The sequence below is a fragment of the Ipomoea nil genome, unplaced genomic scaffold, assembly GCF_001879475.1.
Source record: "Ipomoea nil cultivar Tokyo-kokei standard unplaced genomic scaffold, Asagao_1.1 scaffold1407, whole genome shotgun sequence".
Classification (NCBI taxonomy): domain Eukaryota; kingdom Viridiplantae; phylum Streptophyta; class Magnoliopsida; order Solanales; family Convolvulaceae; genus Ipomoea; species Ipomoea nil.
This window is the reverse complement of record NW_017617835.1, coordinates 2,249,863-2,269,147: the sequence shown is the minus strand read 5'-3', so window position 1 is coordinate 2,269,147 and position 19,285 is coordinate 2,249,863. Positions and strand designations below refer to the sequence as shown.

Sequence of the window (19,285 nt, the reverse complement as noted above, 5' to 3'; positions counted from 1 at the left end):
GGACTAAGGATTTTGTTTTCCAGGGAAGATGGGAAGAAAGAGTGAATAGATTGCCTATTTTACCCATTGCTTTCTTTTTTAATTATATTATTTTTATTAATTTGTAGGGACATATATGTCTTTATACTCATTATTCCTTACAATTCCAAATCTAACCAAACAATAGAATTAGTATTCCTAGTAATTCTTTTTCCACCAACCAAACAATGAAATTCATCTTCCTAGTAATTGTTTTTTCATGGAATTCCAATTCCACTTCCCTTAAAATATTTTCCGCGAACCAAACAAACCCTAATTGATTTAGCTGGTAGTTGATAGCTGATAGTGTTAACAAGTTTGACCCGCTGGTAGTATTAGCTCATTACATAAAAGTATTTTGGTAAATTAGCTAATAGCTTATTACATTAATAATAATTACAACAACAATAACAATGACAATAATAATAATAGTTACCATTGTATTATAACTAACATTGTTACAGTGTCTCCTGAAAATTCAGTACTTACCATTGTATTATAATGCCCCGATACAAGTACGAGTGAAAATTTTAAGCATCCACACCTCACACTGTGCAATTGTACACGTTGATATAAAAAAAAATACACTTGTATGTTTCTTTAATTTTGAAAATTGATATAGTAAATACCCTATAGTATTATACTCGGTGTATAGTGTACTGTCTCGGAAAGCTATACGAGTGATTAGACGTTTTCGGGTTTAAGTGTAATATTAATAGAAGTCCAAAAGTTCCCCGCTCCTAGCAATTAATACGCTTTATATAGAGGGCTGAGAGAGTCACGTACCGAGGGTCCGGCATGTCAGTCACACGTCCTTCATGCATCAGTTATGTGATAGCGGTTCAAATGGCTTTACGTGGCTTGAGATTCCTTACGATTGTATTATTATGACGTGATCGGGTTGTGCGACAGGACTACATACGTCTTTTAAATGCATAGGTTGCATGCTTGGGATACCTAACTCGAGCATGAAGGGTTAGGAAACTAGTTTGAGTACGGAGTATGAGGCATAAGAATGAAAACTCCATAATGGTTGCCTTTTTTGCTATACTTGAGTCAGGTTATACTTAGTGTGATCGGTTGTGCTCGGGAATGGACCTCTTGGTCTTAAGTATTTATACTAAACACATACGTAGGTAGGTGTATGCCCAGATGATATTCGTTATCAAAAATGAATAATGGAAAATGATTTGAATAATTAAAGTAAATGTAAATATGTAATATCAATTCATTTTACAATTAACACTCCGCAAAATGCACGAAGATTTTGGCATAATATTAAAATCATAATTTAAATTTATTAAATACACTAATTGTCAAAGATCTTGTGGTTTAATGGTACCAAATTGATATTCATATAAGAGGTTGTGGATTTAAACTTTGATGGAGACAATATGAATTCTTTGTGTTTTAGTTAGTTTTACATGCACATTAGGAGTACTCGTCAATGACTTTCACCAAGTTACTCCTAATGTGGGAGAGTCAGTAGGACTCAACAGAAAAGAAAAAAAAAAAATTATAACGTACATTTTGCCAATTTCAAAAACTCAAAAAGATGCAAAAAAAAAAAAACAAATAAAAACAAAAATAACCCAAAATGCCAAGTATGTGAAGCCAATAGGAACAAGCCACGTTGCTATTGCCCAATGAGACGTTAAAAGAAAACAAATAAAATATTTTCAAAAAAAAGAAAACAAAGAAAATAATCATTCATTCAGTCATTCCTAGCACTGCGTTTGGCTGTTACATTTTACAAATGCACACTAATGGAGTACAGGGGTGAATCCGTCATTTTAAAAATTTATCTTCCTTGACCCGTCACAAAGTCTACCCTTCTCAAAACACAAAAAACCCTCCGCTGGGCACACTGCTAGTCGCCTGGTTTGCTCTAGCAACTACTTATCACTTCACCATTGATTTCGCCGTCGTCAATGGCGGTCCCTTCAGACTCAGAAGCCGTTCCAGGATCGGCGGCAACTCTCCGTCAAGCTTTCGGAAATGTCTTCTCGCTTTTAATTCTAATCCTCATCGGCGTTATGGCTTTCTCGATCCGGCTGTTCTCGGTAATCTCCTCATCGTCGTCTGCTTTTATTTATTTATTTTTTATTTACAGTTCACAATTACCAGCAAATTATCAAAATTTCAGATCTGATCTTAGAAATGCTAACCAATCACCTCAATACAAAAATTTTACGACTTTGTTTGAGTGTATATGTTTGAATTATGAGCTACGTAATGTAAACGATTGCATTTGCATACGTGCAGTTATGTTTCATCTTTTCTGATGATTCTTATAATAAATGCGAAAATCTGATTGCTCTTGCGTGTTTTTTTCTCCTGGAATGTTTACGTATGAGCTACATAAAATACACGTGATTACCTCAGCTTTTACTAATTAAGATTCTTATATTTTTATTATAATTTGTGCGAATTGCATGAATAATATGAATTTTTATTGATTGCAGTGCACTCATTTTGTGTCATTATGAACAGGTGATCAAGTATGAGAGCGTGATTCATGAGTTTGATCCTTATTTCAATTACAGAGTTACTCAGGTTTGACTTCTTCTGTTTCTTAACATTATTGATTTTGATTTCATGGAAGAGGTAACTTGAGCCCATATAAAGGGTTCATGTACTAGTGCAATATATTTATATATTTAGATTTAGATTAGAACGTCTTGAATTCTAAAAATTGGAAAAAAAAAAAAAAATCAAGTCATGGGAGCCAAGCAAAAGGTTAAGGGCAATTACTACCCCGTACTAACAAATGATGTTTTGTGTGAAAAATTTAGTATAACCCTGTAAAATTTTTGATGGCATGGAAATAATTTCCATGATTGTAACACATACATTTGTAGAATGAAATTTGAATCTGAATTCCTGTATGATCATGAAGCTGTTGGCCACAAGTTAATCCTTTTACTCTAATCTGCATGTTTACATCTATAGTGGATATTTGGTTTATTGATTTTCATTTTTGGATTCCCTGCATTATTTTGTTTCCCTTGTAAGAACTTAAAAGCTGAAGGTGACAGTATATTTGTTGATTTCAGTTTCTGACAAAGAATGGGATATATGACTTTTGGAATTGGTTTGACGATCGCACATGGTAATTCCATTTAGAAAATGTTGATTCGGTGATTGAGTTTGTTACAAAAGTACATTAAAACTCACATTTAAATCCATTTGATTGGAAGTAATGATATATTTCTGCTCGTTTGAAGGTATCCCCTTGGACGTGTAATTGGTGGTACTGTTTATCCTGGACTTACATTGACAGCAGGCACTTTGTGGTGGTGTGTTATAGATCTTTGTTTTTTTATCCATATAATAGCCATCTAAACTCTGTGGGGGTGTTCATATCTCTTTTATTATTGTTTATGCTCCAAGTTATTGGTTTTCATGAATTTATTCTCCATTATCTGCAGTTTTTACTTTGATTTACACTTTTGTTGGCAGGATATTAAATTCTTTGAATATCCCTCTCTCTGTTGAAACTGTGTGTGTATTTACCGCTCCAATTTTCTCTGCTTTTGCTTCTTGGGCAACCTACCTTTTGACAAAGGTTTGATACTTAGTTTTTATTTTGATGTAATGACAATATTATATATTTGTTATTGTTGTTGTTGTTATTATTATTATTTTTAAATATTTTTTTTTTTTTTTTTTTTTTTGGGATTTCTCATAACAAGTGTTTCTGTTATTTACAGGAAGTTAAGGGAACTGGTGCAGGGCTGATGGCTGCTGCTCTTTTGGGGATGGTAATTTGTGTTTTTATGAAATTCATTAAAGAAACCTTTTTCCCCTGCTGGAATTTAATTTGCAAATCAAAGATGCTCCTGTTCTTCTTTCTGTTATTTTATGGCAATTCTCAAGTAATTTATGTTTTATTTCACTATTTGATTGGATAAAAGAGGCACAAAGAGAAAGAGATCAGAAATGAAAGGAGTTTCCTATCTAGTACTTTGTAATACACACACAATGACACAAAACACCTAAAACACTTGCCTAATGGGCTCGCTAATATTAACAAGGAGTGCATTTTATTTCCTTGAGAATAAGTCACTAGCTTCAGATATGATTAACTATTTTGCATATGGATGCCTCTAGACATGTAAAGTAGTTCCTATCTAGGATGCTTCTTAATGTGCTTGATTAAATATTGGGTTGACTAATTTGTTCTTTCATTCCATAGGTTCCTTCCTATATCTCTCGATCAGTGGCTGGCAGCTATGACAATGAAGCTGTGGCTATATTTGCCTTGATTTTCACCTTTTATCTTTATATAAAGGTTGAACTTCTGTTGCTGCCTTTTAATATGACAGTGCAATATACACTATTATTTAGATTCTTGACGCCCATTTTACTGATTAAGATTTTATGACTTTGCATATTATTTTAAGGAATATTGTAGACAGTGGATGATTATTTTTCTGTGAAGGTAATATTTAACATTTGGTGTGCAGACATTAAATACAGGGTCCCTCTTTTATGCTACACTAAATGCCATTGCATACTTTTATATGGTATGTACTCTGCACCATTAAAATTTACTAGTTGTCGATCATAATTTTTTTGTTATTCAGGTGTATTTTGTACAATTAATTCCTTTAACTCTTTTAGGTTTGCTCTTGGGGAGGGTACACCTTTATTATCAACCTCATTCCAATGCACGCTCTTCTTTGCATTGTGACTGGCCGTTATTCTCCGCGGCTATATATTGCTTATGCACCACTGGTAAGTACTCCATCTGATTCCTAAATAGATGGAAAAATGGGGGTATGCCATTCCCTCCACCCCAAAAAGGTTGTCCTATTTTACTCATATTAAAAGGGTGATGTATGAAAGTAGAATTATTTGTAATGTTTATTTTGGGAAGTGGAAAACATTATGGGATTTACTAAAAAGGAAATGTAGACAACCTTTTAGGGATGGAGTATATGTTAAGTTGATACTGTTTGAAGGGATTGATTTAAGAATTCTTCATAAAATGTAATACATAACTGGGTGTTCTGCAGAGGTAGTATGCCGATTTTTGGGATCATATACTGTGTTTTGCCCTACTCCAGAATGAACATAATAAAATATCATAAGTAATCAAGACATGAAATCCTTGAGTGTTTTTGACAGAAATGTTTGCTTGATATAATTTAAAGCAGGTTCAAGCTTAGTTCTTTTCTTTTTATTGTCTTTAATTTAGCTCTTTGATGCAGGTTGTGTTGGGAACATTATTGGCTTCGTTGGTGCCTGTTGTTGGTTTTAATGCTGTTATGACTTCTGAACATTTTGCATCATTTTTAGTGAGTTTCAATGCTTCATTTATTTTTTTCATTTTTTGCCCAGTTATCCAGCCAATCTCTATACTGTGATTGATATCATGTTTGGGGTTGGGGACTGAATATTTAGGGAATTGAATTAAAAATGCTATCAGCAATTCTGCTGAATGCATGCAGTAGCTGAATTGTGTAATTGAAGAGTTAACCATTTCAATTGCTTTTTATGCATGAACGGGAATGCAGTCCCGAGTAAACGGGGCTGCCATCTCAAACTTAGATGAGAGATTGAATAGAAAGTCAACCTGAGAAAGCTATTCTTGAAGCTATATGCAATTAATTTTTCTTGACTATTTATTGTTATATCCAATGATCATATACAGGTCTTCATTATTATCAATGTTATTGCTCTTGTCTATTATATCAAAGGGATCCTCTCACCAAAAATGTTCAAAGTGGCTGTTACGCTTGTTGTATCTGTTGGCCTGTAAGTTCCAGTTATATATTTTCACATGTTGATTCTGGGTCTATATGTGTTTGAATTCTGTCACATTGCATGGCAGAATTTTCTAGATTGAATATAATTGTTCCATGTTCCAATTTTCAGGATAGTTTGCTGTGCAGTGGTGGCAGTACTAATTGCACTTGTTGCTTCGAGCCCAACAAAGGGGTGGAGTGGTCGAAGTCTCAGTTTGCTTGATCCGTGAGTGTTCTTATTTAAAAATCCATATCATATATAAGTTTTCTCAAGATTCTCTGGGTAATCACTAACTGGAAACATTAAATCTTCTCATGTATGATAGTAGTACTTGTTCACATGATGGAACTAGTATAGTAGTATGCCCTTTTTTAGGGAGATGGTAATGTCTATTTGGTTGCTATCTGACAGTTTTCCTGTTATTCTTCTATAAATTGAGACAGAACTTATGCAAGCAAGTACATACCAATCATTGCCAGTGTTAGTGAACATCAGCCACCTACATGGCCCTCTTACTTTATGGACATAAATGTATTGGCATTTTTGGTTCCTGCTGGTATTGTTGTAAGTATGCATACTTAGCTCAATTTTAATCCAGAATGTATCAGTCTTGTTTTTTTAAATCATTTTTTTTTTTTTCCTTTTTTGCTCTTTTCTTCATCAGCATTTTTTTTTTTCAACTTGCAGGCATGTTTTTTGCCACTTTCAGATGCTAGCTCTTTTGTGGTTCTTTATCTTGTAACATCAGTATATTTTTCTGGTGTCATGGTAAGGATGATAGAAGTGGTTCTTTAATTATGCCATCTTTAAGCTCAATATTCATGTTTTATTTTCTCTGCTGAATGTACAGGTGCGTCTAATGCTTGTACTTGCTCCAGCAGCATGCATTATGTCTGGAATTGCTCTTTCCCAAGCTTTTGATGTTTTTACTCGATCAATCAAGTTCCCTCCACCTAATGCATCAGAAAATCCAAAAATCAATGTAAGCATTCCATATCATTGTCATGTGATTTTTCAATTATATTTAGATTATGATGAATTAGGCTCATGGACTTTGTCCTTGCCTTCTTGCTGACTATCAAGGCAGGGGATACCACCAATGCTGACTCGAAGAGTGATGTAGCGAAGGCCGCTAAAAATGAAGAACCAGTAAAAGTTCGACATTCACGAAAAAGCAAGAAGGAAAAGGATAATGTTGAGAAAGCACCCAGCAGTTCCCGGCCTGAGAAGAGGCTTCTAACTTTACCTCCGGAATTCTCTATCATTGCTCTTCTTTTGCTAGCTTTGCTTGGTGCCTTCTATGTGGTATGTAATCTCTGGAACGTGTAATTATTAACTAATGATACCTGTTATCATCTATATGGCTATTGTTATTCAAAATTTTTTATTGATGCTTTATTATGCAATAATCCCCTACATTTTGGCCCTTTACATGAGGCAACCGTTTTTGGGGGTTCCTTTCCACCTGAGGAAGTTGTTAAAGTTGTTTCAGATTTTTAGGTAGCGATATTGTTTTAATGTAAGATTTAAGGCCATTGGTTTGGGATTGTGAAATTTTTTCATATTGAAATGACTAGTGTCCAGGGTTACTCAAGTATTAGAAATTGATTTGCCTCAGCTTTATCATTTTTTGCTTGCCAGCTTTATTACTTGTTCCTTGAGCACTTTCTACAGAATAACACCCTAGTTGCCCTCGTACTCGAAAGTTATCCTGTCCCATTTATTTTTTGGCAGGTCCTGGAATGACTAATCACCTCCTCTCCTCCGTAGAAAAACAAAATTTCTATCATACGTGAAGTCATGCTTTCTCATGTCCCATCTCCTTTTGGTACATCCCAAACTAAATGATCACCTCCTAAAAACACAAAGGACTGTGTCATACTTTTACTACGATATCCTTGAACAGATCACATTGTTAAAATGTGGGCTATGCATGTAAGTTTGATAAACATATGGGGGTAATCCTTGAGAGTAATGAATCATGGGAAATTTTAGAAATCAACTTATATTGCTGAGGTGCTTGATTCAAAATTTATTTATTGTATACCACTATACTGTGTCCAGGGAAAGTAGTTATTTCTTCTGGATGGAGCAATTCATGAAAGTCTACCTGGTTTTTGCTATTCTTCTTGTCTCTTTGTCCCTATTCTGAGAATTTTGGTTGTAGGTTCACAGTGTATGGGCAGCTGCGGAAGCATATTCAGCTCCCTCTATTGTCTTAACCTCACATTCACATGACGGCCTTCATGTTTTTGATGACTTCAGAGAGGCTTATGCATGGCTGAGCCATAATACTGATGTAGATGATAAAGTGAGTTTTGTTTCTTCCTTCTTGATAGATTCTCATATTATGTATCTGATTTAGTTATATAATATAAAATTATAAATCACTGCTCAGGTTGCATCTTGGTGGGACTATGGCTATCAAACCACTGCCATGGCAAATCGCACTGTTATTGTTGACAATAACACCTGGAACAACACACACATTGCTACTGTGGGAACAGCCATGTCATCACCTGAAAAGGCAGCATGGGATATATTCCAGTCTTTGGATGTCAAATATGTTCTTGTTGTATTTGGAGGTAGGTTTTTCTGCCGTATCATCATTGATGCTTCCAAGTATATGAAAGAAACCTTTTGATCACATATTTGCCTTCAAATTTTAGGCCTTGTTGGGTACCCCAGTGATGATATCAACAAGTTCCTATGGATGGTTCGAATTGGAGGAGGGGTATTTCCTCACATCAAGGAACCTGATTATCTGGTGCGTGGATTCTATAAATGCTTTTATAAATGTGTACTTCTGTTTGTTGTCTTGTCTAGTCTTGCATTTTGATCACTTTGCTGTGAGGCAAGTTCTATGTTTTCTGCTTCTCTGCTTTTTGGCACATATAACTACCAGATAATTTGTTTGTAATAAGTTTTAATAACTTCTGATATATTGCCAATATGAGCATATAGAATGAGTCATTGTTGGAATTTATTTGCTATGTTAGATGTTTCAATTCATATAATCATATTATTCTTGACCTTTTAAATTTATTGTTTTCAGTAGTATATATTTTGACTTTTGAGTTAACCAGTCTTTCTTCTTTCTGAAAGAGGGATGGTCAGTACCGCATTGATTCTCAAGCCACTCCAACTATGCTAAACTCTCTCATGTACAAGCTGTCATATTACAGGTGATTATTGGTTGGAAAACACCTGTAGTCCATTCTGATATATTTGGGCTCGATTGGAAAATTCATTTGTCTTTTGTACGTGTAGATTTGTGGAGACAGATGGCGGCAAGGGTTTTGATAGAGTTAGGCGGACTGAAATTGGAAAGAAAGTTTTTAAGCTCACTCACTTTGAGGAGGTAAGATATGCTTTTGAAAAAGATTTGAACCATAACGGCTTACGAAGTTAATGAGTTGACAGAACATTTTGTTGCTTTCTTTTGGTTTTTGATGAGTGAGGAAATTGTGGCCAAAATAACCTAATAATTCAGATGAATAAATAAACGGAAAATTGTTAAGAACTTATGATCACAAGGACACGTACTTGAATATGATTCTGATAATATGTTTGTTTAATGCAGGTATTCACCACACACCATTGGATGGTCCGGATATACAAACTAAAGCCCCCAAAGAACAGGATCCGTGGGAAAACAAAGAAATCTAAGTCGGTGGTATGTGCAAAGCCCCTCGAGCTTTTGCATCTTTTAACTTTGTCTACATAGATAGATATCTAATCCTTCTTCTTTGGCTTTTATGTTACTCTATTGTAAATTGACAGAAGTCTAGCAACTCAAAGAGAAGCGGAACAAGAAAGAAGAATCCATGGCACTAGAGAACATTACGAACTTCTAGTAGAGGATGACTTTTGCAACACATGCTTTGTAGTTTCACATTCGAAGGAATCGAGCTTGAGATTATGCGGTGGTCTCAATGTTCTTTCTCTTTTCACTTACCATCCACGTAGAGACTGCTGAAAGGATTGTTTTGATTAGCAATTCAGAGATTTTAGCTGAGTGTACTAAATCGAATGTATTTATATTGCTCATAGACATACAGTTCAGTCAAAATTTTCTGTGCACCTTCATTTGATATCAATGAAGCTACCAAATACTATTTTAAGTTAGAATATTAAACCTGTCCAAACTCCAAACTACATCAAGGTACACAAACTACATCGAGTGTACCTTTCGTATTCATTTGATATAATGTAAATGTCCACTAATGAATGCGAAACTGGAATAATTAACGATGTTAATGACAAAACCCATAAATCACTAACCATGATATTTCGTTACAAATAGCTAAACTAACCTTTGCTACAAGATGATAACCAAGAGTCATTATTTATCACCCTGGGATTCAGGGGTTTCAACACTGTCTTAAAAGCTTATGTAGTCTCAGATTGGTCCAATGTGTCATCTGTCTGATATGTTTGGATTTGTCACCATAAAGGCATCGACATCTGCTCTCTTTTTTTTGGTTGTTGTGTAAATGAGAATATTGGATCATATATAAAATTATAGACTCGTACCATTAAATTATGAAGTAAATTGCTGAATCTCTCCTGGACCCAACTTGGACATAGAGAACTTGATGAGCCCAAGTTATAGTGGCCATGATATCTCGCATAAGCAAATCAATTCAGAAATGCAGATGAAGTGCCTTTGTGTCAGTGTCATTGTGTGGGAGAAAGATGACCTTCTTATGGATTTGCTTCAAATGAGGTTGAAAAATAATTACACACCAAAGATGTCAAAAAATATTAATTTAACCCGCTCAAAGAAACAAGGCAAATTATACCATGGACCAGGGTCCATGATCTACCTTGCATTGTGGACCCTAGTCCAAAATAACCTTCAGATTATGTGTATGCAGTTACATATTATGTACGTGCAGTTAACATATTATGCGCCTGTAAATAAATTGAAGGCACATAACATGTTAACTACAGACACATAACATGGTAACTACAAACAGATAATATTTTAACTGCAGACATATAATATGTTGTTAACATATTATATTTTTGTAGTTAACATATTATGTGTATCTAGTTAACATGTTATGTACTTTGAATTTATTTACAAACACAAATTGTTAACTGTAAGTACAAAATATGTCAACTGCAGACACATCATTTTTGAACCAGGGTGCAAGATAGACCTAATCCATGGTATAACAATTGAACAAACAATATCTTCTTCCATGTCATTTATTTTAATTAATTTTGATAGTATAATATCACGTCATACAACATTGTACAATTTTTCATATATACAATTAAATAGAAAAATACTACAAAAACTCACATTTCTTACTTCCAACTTTTACTCCCTCTCACAAATTGTTGATGTAGACACTTTTTTTCGGATCCACATGATGAAAATATTCTATCATTGTTTGCCACATCATAGAGTAAAAGTAAGGGAGTAGAATTTGAGAGTACATGTAGTAGAACTCAATTAAATTAAATACTATTATAATACAATCTTTCTAACTTTAATTCTTCAGATATTGTATAGATCAATTTTTTGATATTAAGAAAGACCAAGTAATAATTGGAAGAAATTATAAGTTGCAATTGATAGAAGTGCACTCAATATAGAGAATTTAGTTTAAAATAAGCTAAATCTGGCAAATTATATGGTGCATTCTGAGATCTATCATTAATCAATTGATCAAGAGCTACAAAAAGGTTTACCACAGTCATGAGAATATGAGACAAGACACTAATTAATTACAGTAATTAATTAATACAAGGTACACGTGTTTTAAATCTAATTGCACCTTTTTGTAGCTCAACTGGTCATAGAGGTGAAACTTTGGAAGAATGACCAGGGATCGAGTCTCACCAGCGGCAGTGTGGGAGCAACCTCTCAAAGTGAGGGGGGCTCCTTGTGCGCAGTGAGCACCGGTCTAGCCTCTGTGATTAATGTTTTCTTTTTTTCATATATATAGGAAAATGATTATAGGGAAAATTAAGAACTAATTTTTGGTGTTCATTTAGTAAGATCCAATTCATTTTGGCCAGTTTGAAAATGTACTGTGCTTAGGGGTCACTTTTTAGAGTTTATGGTTTAGTTTTTTTGGTTTAATTTAATATTTTGTCTTTTAGTTTAATTTATTTTTTGAAGGATCTTTTAGTTTGATTTATGAATTCACTTTTTATTAATAACTTACAGTTTATTTAGCTTTTTACTTTATGTTTTAGGGTTTATCCATAAATGCACTTTATATGATTAAAAATTACACTTATATTGCATAAGATATTAGTAATTGCATAGAGTATAACTAAGAGTGCATGCAAAAAAAGTTTTAAAATTTGTATAAGGTGAAATGAGAACAATGTTAACCAAATTTAGATTACAATTACTTAAACTGTATTAGTATCGATCAGTACTGAATTTAGATCTTTGAATAAATTAAAAATTATGGAGTATTATATATATATATATATATATATATATATATATATATATTATAAAATATAACTATTCCCACTCTAGTGGATAACATTTCAAACAATTGTCGACATACCATAATCAATTATAGATTTGTTAATAGCTCATAATTAATGTAATATTTAATTGCGATGTGGCTTGTAGCTCAATGGTACTTTTATATGTTTCTTTCAAATGAGAGGTCACAATGTCACATGTTTGAATATACTATTATTGTATTAGAGTGTAGTATTAAAAAAATGTTTAATATTTATATTATTATTATTATTATTATTATTATTATTATTATTATTATTAGTCCAAAAAAAATAAGTAAAACAAATCTACTTTTCTTGTAAAGTGCACATCCTTTCTATTTAAAATAATAATAAAAATTGGAAGTGTAATTACTTTGTTTAGAGGACCACCTTTGATGTCTTGTCTTTTGCAACCTTTCTAAGAACCGCAAATGTTGAAAACATGTGGGTTGAAAAAACAAGTTAAAGATTTTCTTCCAAATTACGGCAAAAAGAACTAAGCTTTTTCAAGAATAAAAACCCCACATTATATGTCGGCAAAAAAGAAAACTTGTCTTTTTTGTTTTTTTTTTTTGTTTTTTTAAATTCTTTGATATGATAACATATTTCAAATAAGTTGTAATTCAACATAAATGTTAGTGACGACTCGATCGATACAATAAAATAAATATAATAAAATTTATTATATATTAAAATAATAATCATAAGTTTTAAATAAAAATTCATGATCCCTTTTGAAAGGAAAATAATAAATGTACTTTCATGGAAAAACTTTCATACCGCATCATTAACTCTAAATTTGTTGTTGAAAGACGAAAAGAAAAAGAATAAAAATTATGATCCTTCTTTAAAAATAAATTAACTAAAACATGCTGTATTAATAATAAATAAATTTTAAAAAATACACCTAACATTATTCTAAAATGATATTAGGACATATATACCAAGTGATGACCAATTGTCAATGAAAGTATTGAGATTTGACTTGCTCATTGACAGTTATATATGCTATGAGGTTTTGGGATATATATATATATATATGTGTGTGTGTGTGTGTGTATGCATGTGAAGATGCCGACAGTCACTATTTCAGGATCATGTTTAATTTAGTAATGTCCACTTGAACAAAACGGCAACTAAATGCCATCCTAATATAATAACGACTATTCTTAATCCACAAATAAAATGTGCTTTTTAATTGGACCGATCCGGTGCGAATGAGGATTAATCTAAATTTCAATAGTTATGTTATGTAATCGAATGCACCATGCGCATGGTGCATACGATGCAAAACGACGTTGTTTTGACTAAAAAAGTGCGTCCCACTTAAAAAAAAAAAATTCAGGTTCGATTCTCGGCAATAGCATTATTGTGGATATATAGTTATGAATTTATGGATATTTAATTCATTCATTATGGATATTTAGTTCATTCATTGTAGATATTTACTTCATTCATTCACTGTAGATATATAGTTATGAATTTATTGATATATAGTTATGAATTTCTGGATATATAGTTATGAATTTATGGATATTTAGTTCAATCATTGTGATATTTGGTTCATTCATTGTGGATTTTTACTTCATTCATTCACTATGGATATATAGTTATGAATTTATGGATATATAAAAATGCTATTGCCGGGAATCGAACCTGATTTCTTCTTTAAGTGGGACGCGCGTTTTTTAACCAAAACGACGTCGTTTTGCATCGAATGCACCATGCACATGGTGCATTCGATTGCACAGCATAATTTGCGTCTAAATTTGGTACAGGCTTAAAGGTGCATCCTACAATTAGGGGCAAATTATATCGTGCATCAGGGCGCCCTGACCCAAAATGACGTCGTTTTGTACCTTTTTTTTTTTAATTGAAAATTTCGTTTTCCGTGTCTGATGTTAACTCCTTTTAAAAAAAAAAAAATTTCTCATGTTTCGAATGTACATAATTATATAACAGAATACACATACACTTTTTTGAAAGGATAATACACATAGTCTAACATAATACACATAAACTCTTAACATAATACATATAAACTCTTAACTCTTAAAAAAAAGTCCCTTGTTTTGAAGGTACATAATTGTATAATAGAATGTATATAATTGTATAACAGAATATACATACACTCCGTCGCGTCAATTCTCCATACAACTTAACAAAGTGACGTCGTTTTGGGAGGGCGGGACGCACATTGCTATGTGCGTCGTGGTGCACGGTATAACGATTCACAATTATGACATGCTCAGGACATCTCATAGTCTGATTAAAAAAAAAAAAAAAAAAAAAAAAAGGTGCTTCACTCAACTTGTAGGATTGAGGTCGAATTGGCTATAACTTCATGAGCCATTATGAGATTTGAGTACATTCGTCAAGATGAGTAGGGTAAATTTACAGATCACATTATCTCGTTATTATATAGATAATGATAGATTGACTAGAAATTTTAGTAACGTGCCAGAAATTGAGCATAAAAAGTTCAACCTGGCTAATTTGGGTGGCGAGTTTTCTTCCAAAACTTGATTGACATGCAGGCTGCCGGTTGGCCCGCTGCGCTATTGTAAATAAATAAATAAAAAAAACTCTTAATTGGTATGGGTAAATTATATTGTGTAACCGTATACACCATGCATGATGCATATAGAATTGGATTCATAATTTTTATACTATACATTCATAATTTTTATACTATAGATTCATAAGTTCTATACTATAAATTCATAATTATTGAACTCTATATTTACAATTACAAAACTCTATGTTCATAATTTTCAATGTTCACATTCCCAATCATTGAACTCTGTATTCACAAATTACTGAACTATATGTTCATAATTTGATAACTATACAGTTTAGAAATTATGAATCTATAGTCTATAGTATAGAAATCATAAATATATAGTATATCAATTATGAATCTACAGTTTAGAAATTATGAATCTATAGTCTATAGTATAGAAATTATAAATATAAAGTATATCAATTATGAATCTACAGTTTACAAATTATGAATCTACAGTATAGAAATTATGAATCTATAGTATAGAAATTATGGATCCAATTCCGTGTGCACCTTGATGGTGCACACGGTTGCACAGTATAACGCTCCATTGGTATGAATATGGGCAAATTATATCGTGCACCAGGGCACACAATGCATTGTGCGCCCTAGCCAAAACGATGTCGTTTCCTGTTTTTGTCGTTAACTTCTAAAAATAAAAATTCTCTGTTTCGGATGTACAGAATTGTATAGTAGAATACACATAAACTGCTAACATAATACACATAATCTAACGTAATACATAATGCACAAAAACTCATAATATAATACATAGAAACTCTTAACAGAATAAACATAAATACAAGTGTTAAAAAAAAACTGTAACGAGATTGAACAGACAGAACAATGTCCGTCATGTCAAACTCTCCACACAACTTAAAAAAACTGTGTTGAGTGTCTTTAGAATTTTTAAATTTTATATTAAGTTTGTTTATGATTATTTGGAGTAATTATTAACTTTTAAACTTTGTGTTAACTTTATTTAAAAGTATTTAGGCTATTTTTAAAAAAAATAAATAAACTATTAGTGAATTGGCTAGCTCAACCTGCGGTCATGTCGGTCCACGATAAGTTGAATATTTTTGTAGCAGCCATCTTGACAGGCTGTTGGCCGACGTTCTGACACCATTAACAACTCCTTTCAACTTAATATGGTGAGTGTCAATTATGTGGTACATATGTTTGAGGCATTGCTGGAACGTAGTCTTCAATTTGAAAATGGTAAAGAGTTGAAAATGAAACTTTGAAAAATAAAAATGAACAATTCTCAATTTCGTAAGAATCTTATAAATAAAAAGAAAGATTTTTTATTTTATTTTTTACATATGGCATTCTGATGGGGACTATACTAAGGACCCAACACATTTTCCAATCTTGGAATTGCTTTCCGATTCTTACCGACCACAAAGATCATGTCAATAACTAAATCACAGACAGACATGTAAGGACATTCGGTGATACCACTATAGTTACTGGATACGTAAATAATACGTATAAAGCATGCTGATACACCAGCATGTATCCCCTCCTTCCTCTATAAAAGGCCCATCAAGCGAGGGAGGGAGAGATAGAGATATCTACGCACATTGTGTCTTAGTCTACATTCCCGATTCAACATCGAACACGGTGAAACTAATTTGAATGTTAGTTAACATATTTTTAATATAACACACATTTTACCAGAGTTGAAGCCTTACAATTGCATGATCACTGATTAGTATGTTTAACAAAAACAAATACAAATCTTTTAAGTAAGAATATTAATTGAATAATTGATATTGATGATTCAAGTGTTACGTTTGGTTTTGTTGGTGTTAATTGACATGTCACAATGACCCCTCCGGATGACAAGCTATCGTCTAGAAAAAAAAAAAAAAAACTGCTAATTTGATTGTAGTAGTCCAGAGGTTGGGTAGGTCTATCAACACCGGCACTAACCTTAAGATTTATTTTATTAATCAAATCTTTGATTTCTTGTGTAAATCAAATTGTCATAGAGAATGTGTATTAGAGAGTTACGGGTGTAAACAAAGAGGTGTTTAGGGTCCTTCTCCGTCCCTGTTACAGTCCGGGTCCACTCGATTAATCTCAGCTTGCTTCGAGAGGCACATGAGCTGGTCTAGGAAATCGTCACTTGTGGGTATTGAACTCTGAGGCAAGTATTGCACTCATCGTTAGACCGACTTGAATTGGATTTCTAGAATTCCATTACAATGTGTTTGGTTAGAAGGAATGAATTATGAGGGAAAGGAAGTGTAAATTTGTAATTCAGTGGAAAAGAATAAGGTGAGAATAAAGTAACAATTCAAATTACATTGTTTGGTAGGAATGAATATAATTACTGTAATCCGGATGGCCACAGAGTTATGCTGTAATTGAATAGCAACTCCCTCTTAGTTGTTGGATGAAAGCAGCTCACGATTACTTTAGAGCAGTCGCACAATGAGAAAGTAGACTTGAACAATGACTCAAAACTGGCAAAAATGGGTTCTCAATCTCAGGACATATGAGAGTTTGAATCAAATTCAGTTTTAGGTCACCAAGTTTAACATGAATGGCAACAGCGCTTCTGTTGAAAAATTGTTAGTCCAAAATCCAAATACATCCTAGTATCTAACAAAACTGAATATATAGGAGACCTCTGCAGAGCTTGAACATTTTTTGGGTGAATATTAAACACCTTCCCAGATAGAAAATCAACATCAGCAAAATTGCAACAATAGTCAGAGACCATAAGGGATAAAACCCAGCAATAATAATTAAAAGAGTGTTCCATCTCAACTAAAAATTTATGAATATTTACGAATAGCTATAATGATCAACACGCCTCACGTGTACAAACCAATCACTTTTTGATGGCAAGCTACCCGCAAACACAATCTTGGGTGACACAGATGATTCAAACCCAAGACCATTAAAAGATGTATTCAACCTCAACTAAATATAAGGGGAAATGTACCAGGTTGGCAACTTCAAAACTGATAGTATAAAAGCAGTAAACAAGCTGGGAATCACAACATTTAATCAAACAGATTCAATCATATCAAATCCATTAAATAAAGTCACGCATTTGTCCAAATTTAACAAACTGCCATAATCCAAGAAAGCTATTAAGTAGTGCACCAAAACTGATAATACATTCTGCGTATTTAACGCCCTTTCAAGATGCAATCAAGATATATAGCAAGGCAATCGATCAGCGCAACCTCCTGGCTTCCCTCTCGGACTCCAGCAGAGTGAGCACATCACCCTCTCTGACTGGTCCCTTGACATTCCTCATGATAAACCTGTTCTGGTCATCAATAAACTTGACCCGCACCTGAGTCACTTGTCCTCTGGATCCAGTACGACCCATAACCTTCACCACAATAGCATGCTTGATCTGAGACTCCATTCTGCGAATTACCAAGTTCCACCTTAGTTCAATTAGTATAACAAACAAAGGAAAAAACAAATACAGCAATCATTGAAAGGTCATCAGAGTCAAACCAATACTCCAAAATGTGATTAGAATAACATATAATCAGGCAATTGCCTTTGTGATTATATACAAGTTACGATTATCAAAATCAAACAATTACTAACAAATCAAACAAGAATAGCATATAATCAGGCAATTTCCTCATAATCAACCCAAGGCTAATTTCAATATGGAGAAACTAGTATAAATTTTTATCTAGCATGTTCCTGGTTCTGGCAAAGAAACCTAATCACCACAAGTCTCAAAATCAAATAATTAACTATTAACATAAAAATTGCAACAATCAGTTCCACATCAATAGCAATTAAGCCGAGAACAATTCACTCATCTTCACAATGAGACATTAGATTATGCATCAAGTACACTAGATCATTACAAAAGTTTATTAACCACAAACATAATTTGAAGAGAGGCTAATATATCTTCTACATGCCTAACAGAATCACAGGCAATCAGAAAGCTTAAACAGATCAAATTTACATCAACACTATAATCATCACATCAAATAAGGCCATAAATATAAATATCAAGTGACATATGCATTAACATTAACAGATTATAGTTGGAATAATCCAGGAGAACTCATACCTTCAGAGATTGAGAGGAGAGGAGGGAAGCTACGGCCGCTCTGAACTAGGGTTGGAGGAGATGGAACGGGTAAAGCTTGTAAAACCCTAGACTTCCAATTTATTGCGTAAAAGTTATTTGAAATGACATTTGTGCCCCCCATGTTAAACCCGGAAGAACGATGGTTTTGTCGCCAACCTTCTGTGCGCAAGAATTGAAAATTAAATTTATTGATAGTAATTAAATGATATGAAAGCAAAGCAAGAGTCATTAATCACCAAAATTCATTGAAGGGTGATTTTGATTCTATTCTAAATTTCTAATGTATTAAAAATGAATAAATAGATATTTTAATCACTTTTAATTTTGAATTTGGTGTAAAAATGATGAACTAAACATTTTTTTTATATAGAAAAAAA

At 33.1% G+C, this 19,285-nt stretch overlaps 1 protein-coding gene and 1 long non-coding RNA gene across 3 annotated transcripts; one reads left to right on the top strand and one right to left on the bottom strand.

The window, feature by feature from the left end:
* The first annotated feature begins 1,850 nt into the window (after positions 1 to 1,850).
* On the top strand, positions 1,851 to 9,910 carry LOC109186426 (dolichyl-diphosphooligosaccharide--protein glycosyltransferase subunit STT3A). 2 transcript variants are annotated; one of them, XM_019336395.1, is made up of 23 exons: positions 1,851 to 2,081; positions 2,512 to 2,574; positions 3,075 to 3,130; positions 3,246 to 3,317; positions 3,481 to 3,586; positions 3,732 to 3,782; positions 4,217 to 4,312; positions 4,488 to 4,547; positions 4,645 to 4,758; positions 5,235 to 5,321; positions 5,678 to 5,781; positions 5,902 to 5,997; positions 6,216 to 6,336; positions 6,460 to 6,540; positions 6,623 to 6,754; positions 6,856 to 7,077; positions 7,940 to 8,083; positions 8,171 to 8,357; positions 8,442 to 8,539; positions 8,878 to 8,957; positions 9,043 to 9,133; positions 9,356 to 9,448; positions 9,556 to 9,910. In XM_019336395.1, exons 1-23 carry the CDS (start codon positions 1,950 to 1,952, stop codon positions 9,607 to 9,609), a joined length of 2,340 nt encoding a protein of 779 aa, XP_019191940.1. In that variant the 5' UTR covers positions 1,851 to 1,949; the 3' UTR covers positions 9,610 to 9,910. The 2 variants fall into 2 exon arrangements, with proteins under 2 accessions (XP_019191940.1, XP_019191941.1); XM_019336396.1 differs by having other exon boundaries at positions 1,852 to 2,081; positions 9,356 to 9,445.
* Positions 9,911 to 17,829: 7,919 nt separating this feature from the next.
* Positions 17,830 to 18,993, bottom strand: LOC109186430. Its single transcript, XR_002055136.1, has 2 exons — positions 18,888 to 18,993; positions 17,830 to 18,213 (listed from the first exon to the last, which is right to left on the bottom strand). It is a non-coding gene; the product is annotated as an uncharacterized LOC109186430 (long non-coding RNA).
* Positions 18,994 to 19,285: the final 292 nt, after the last annotated feature.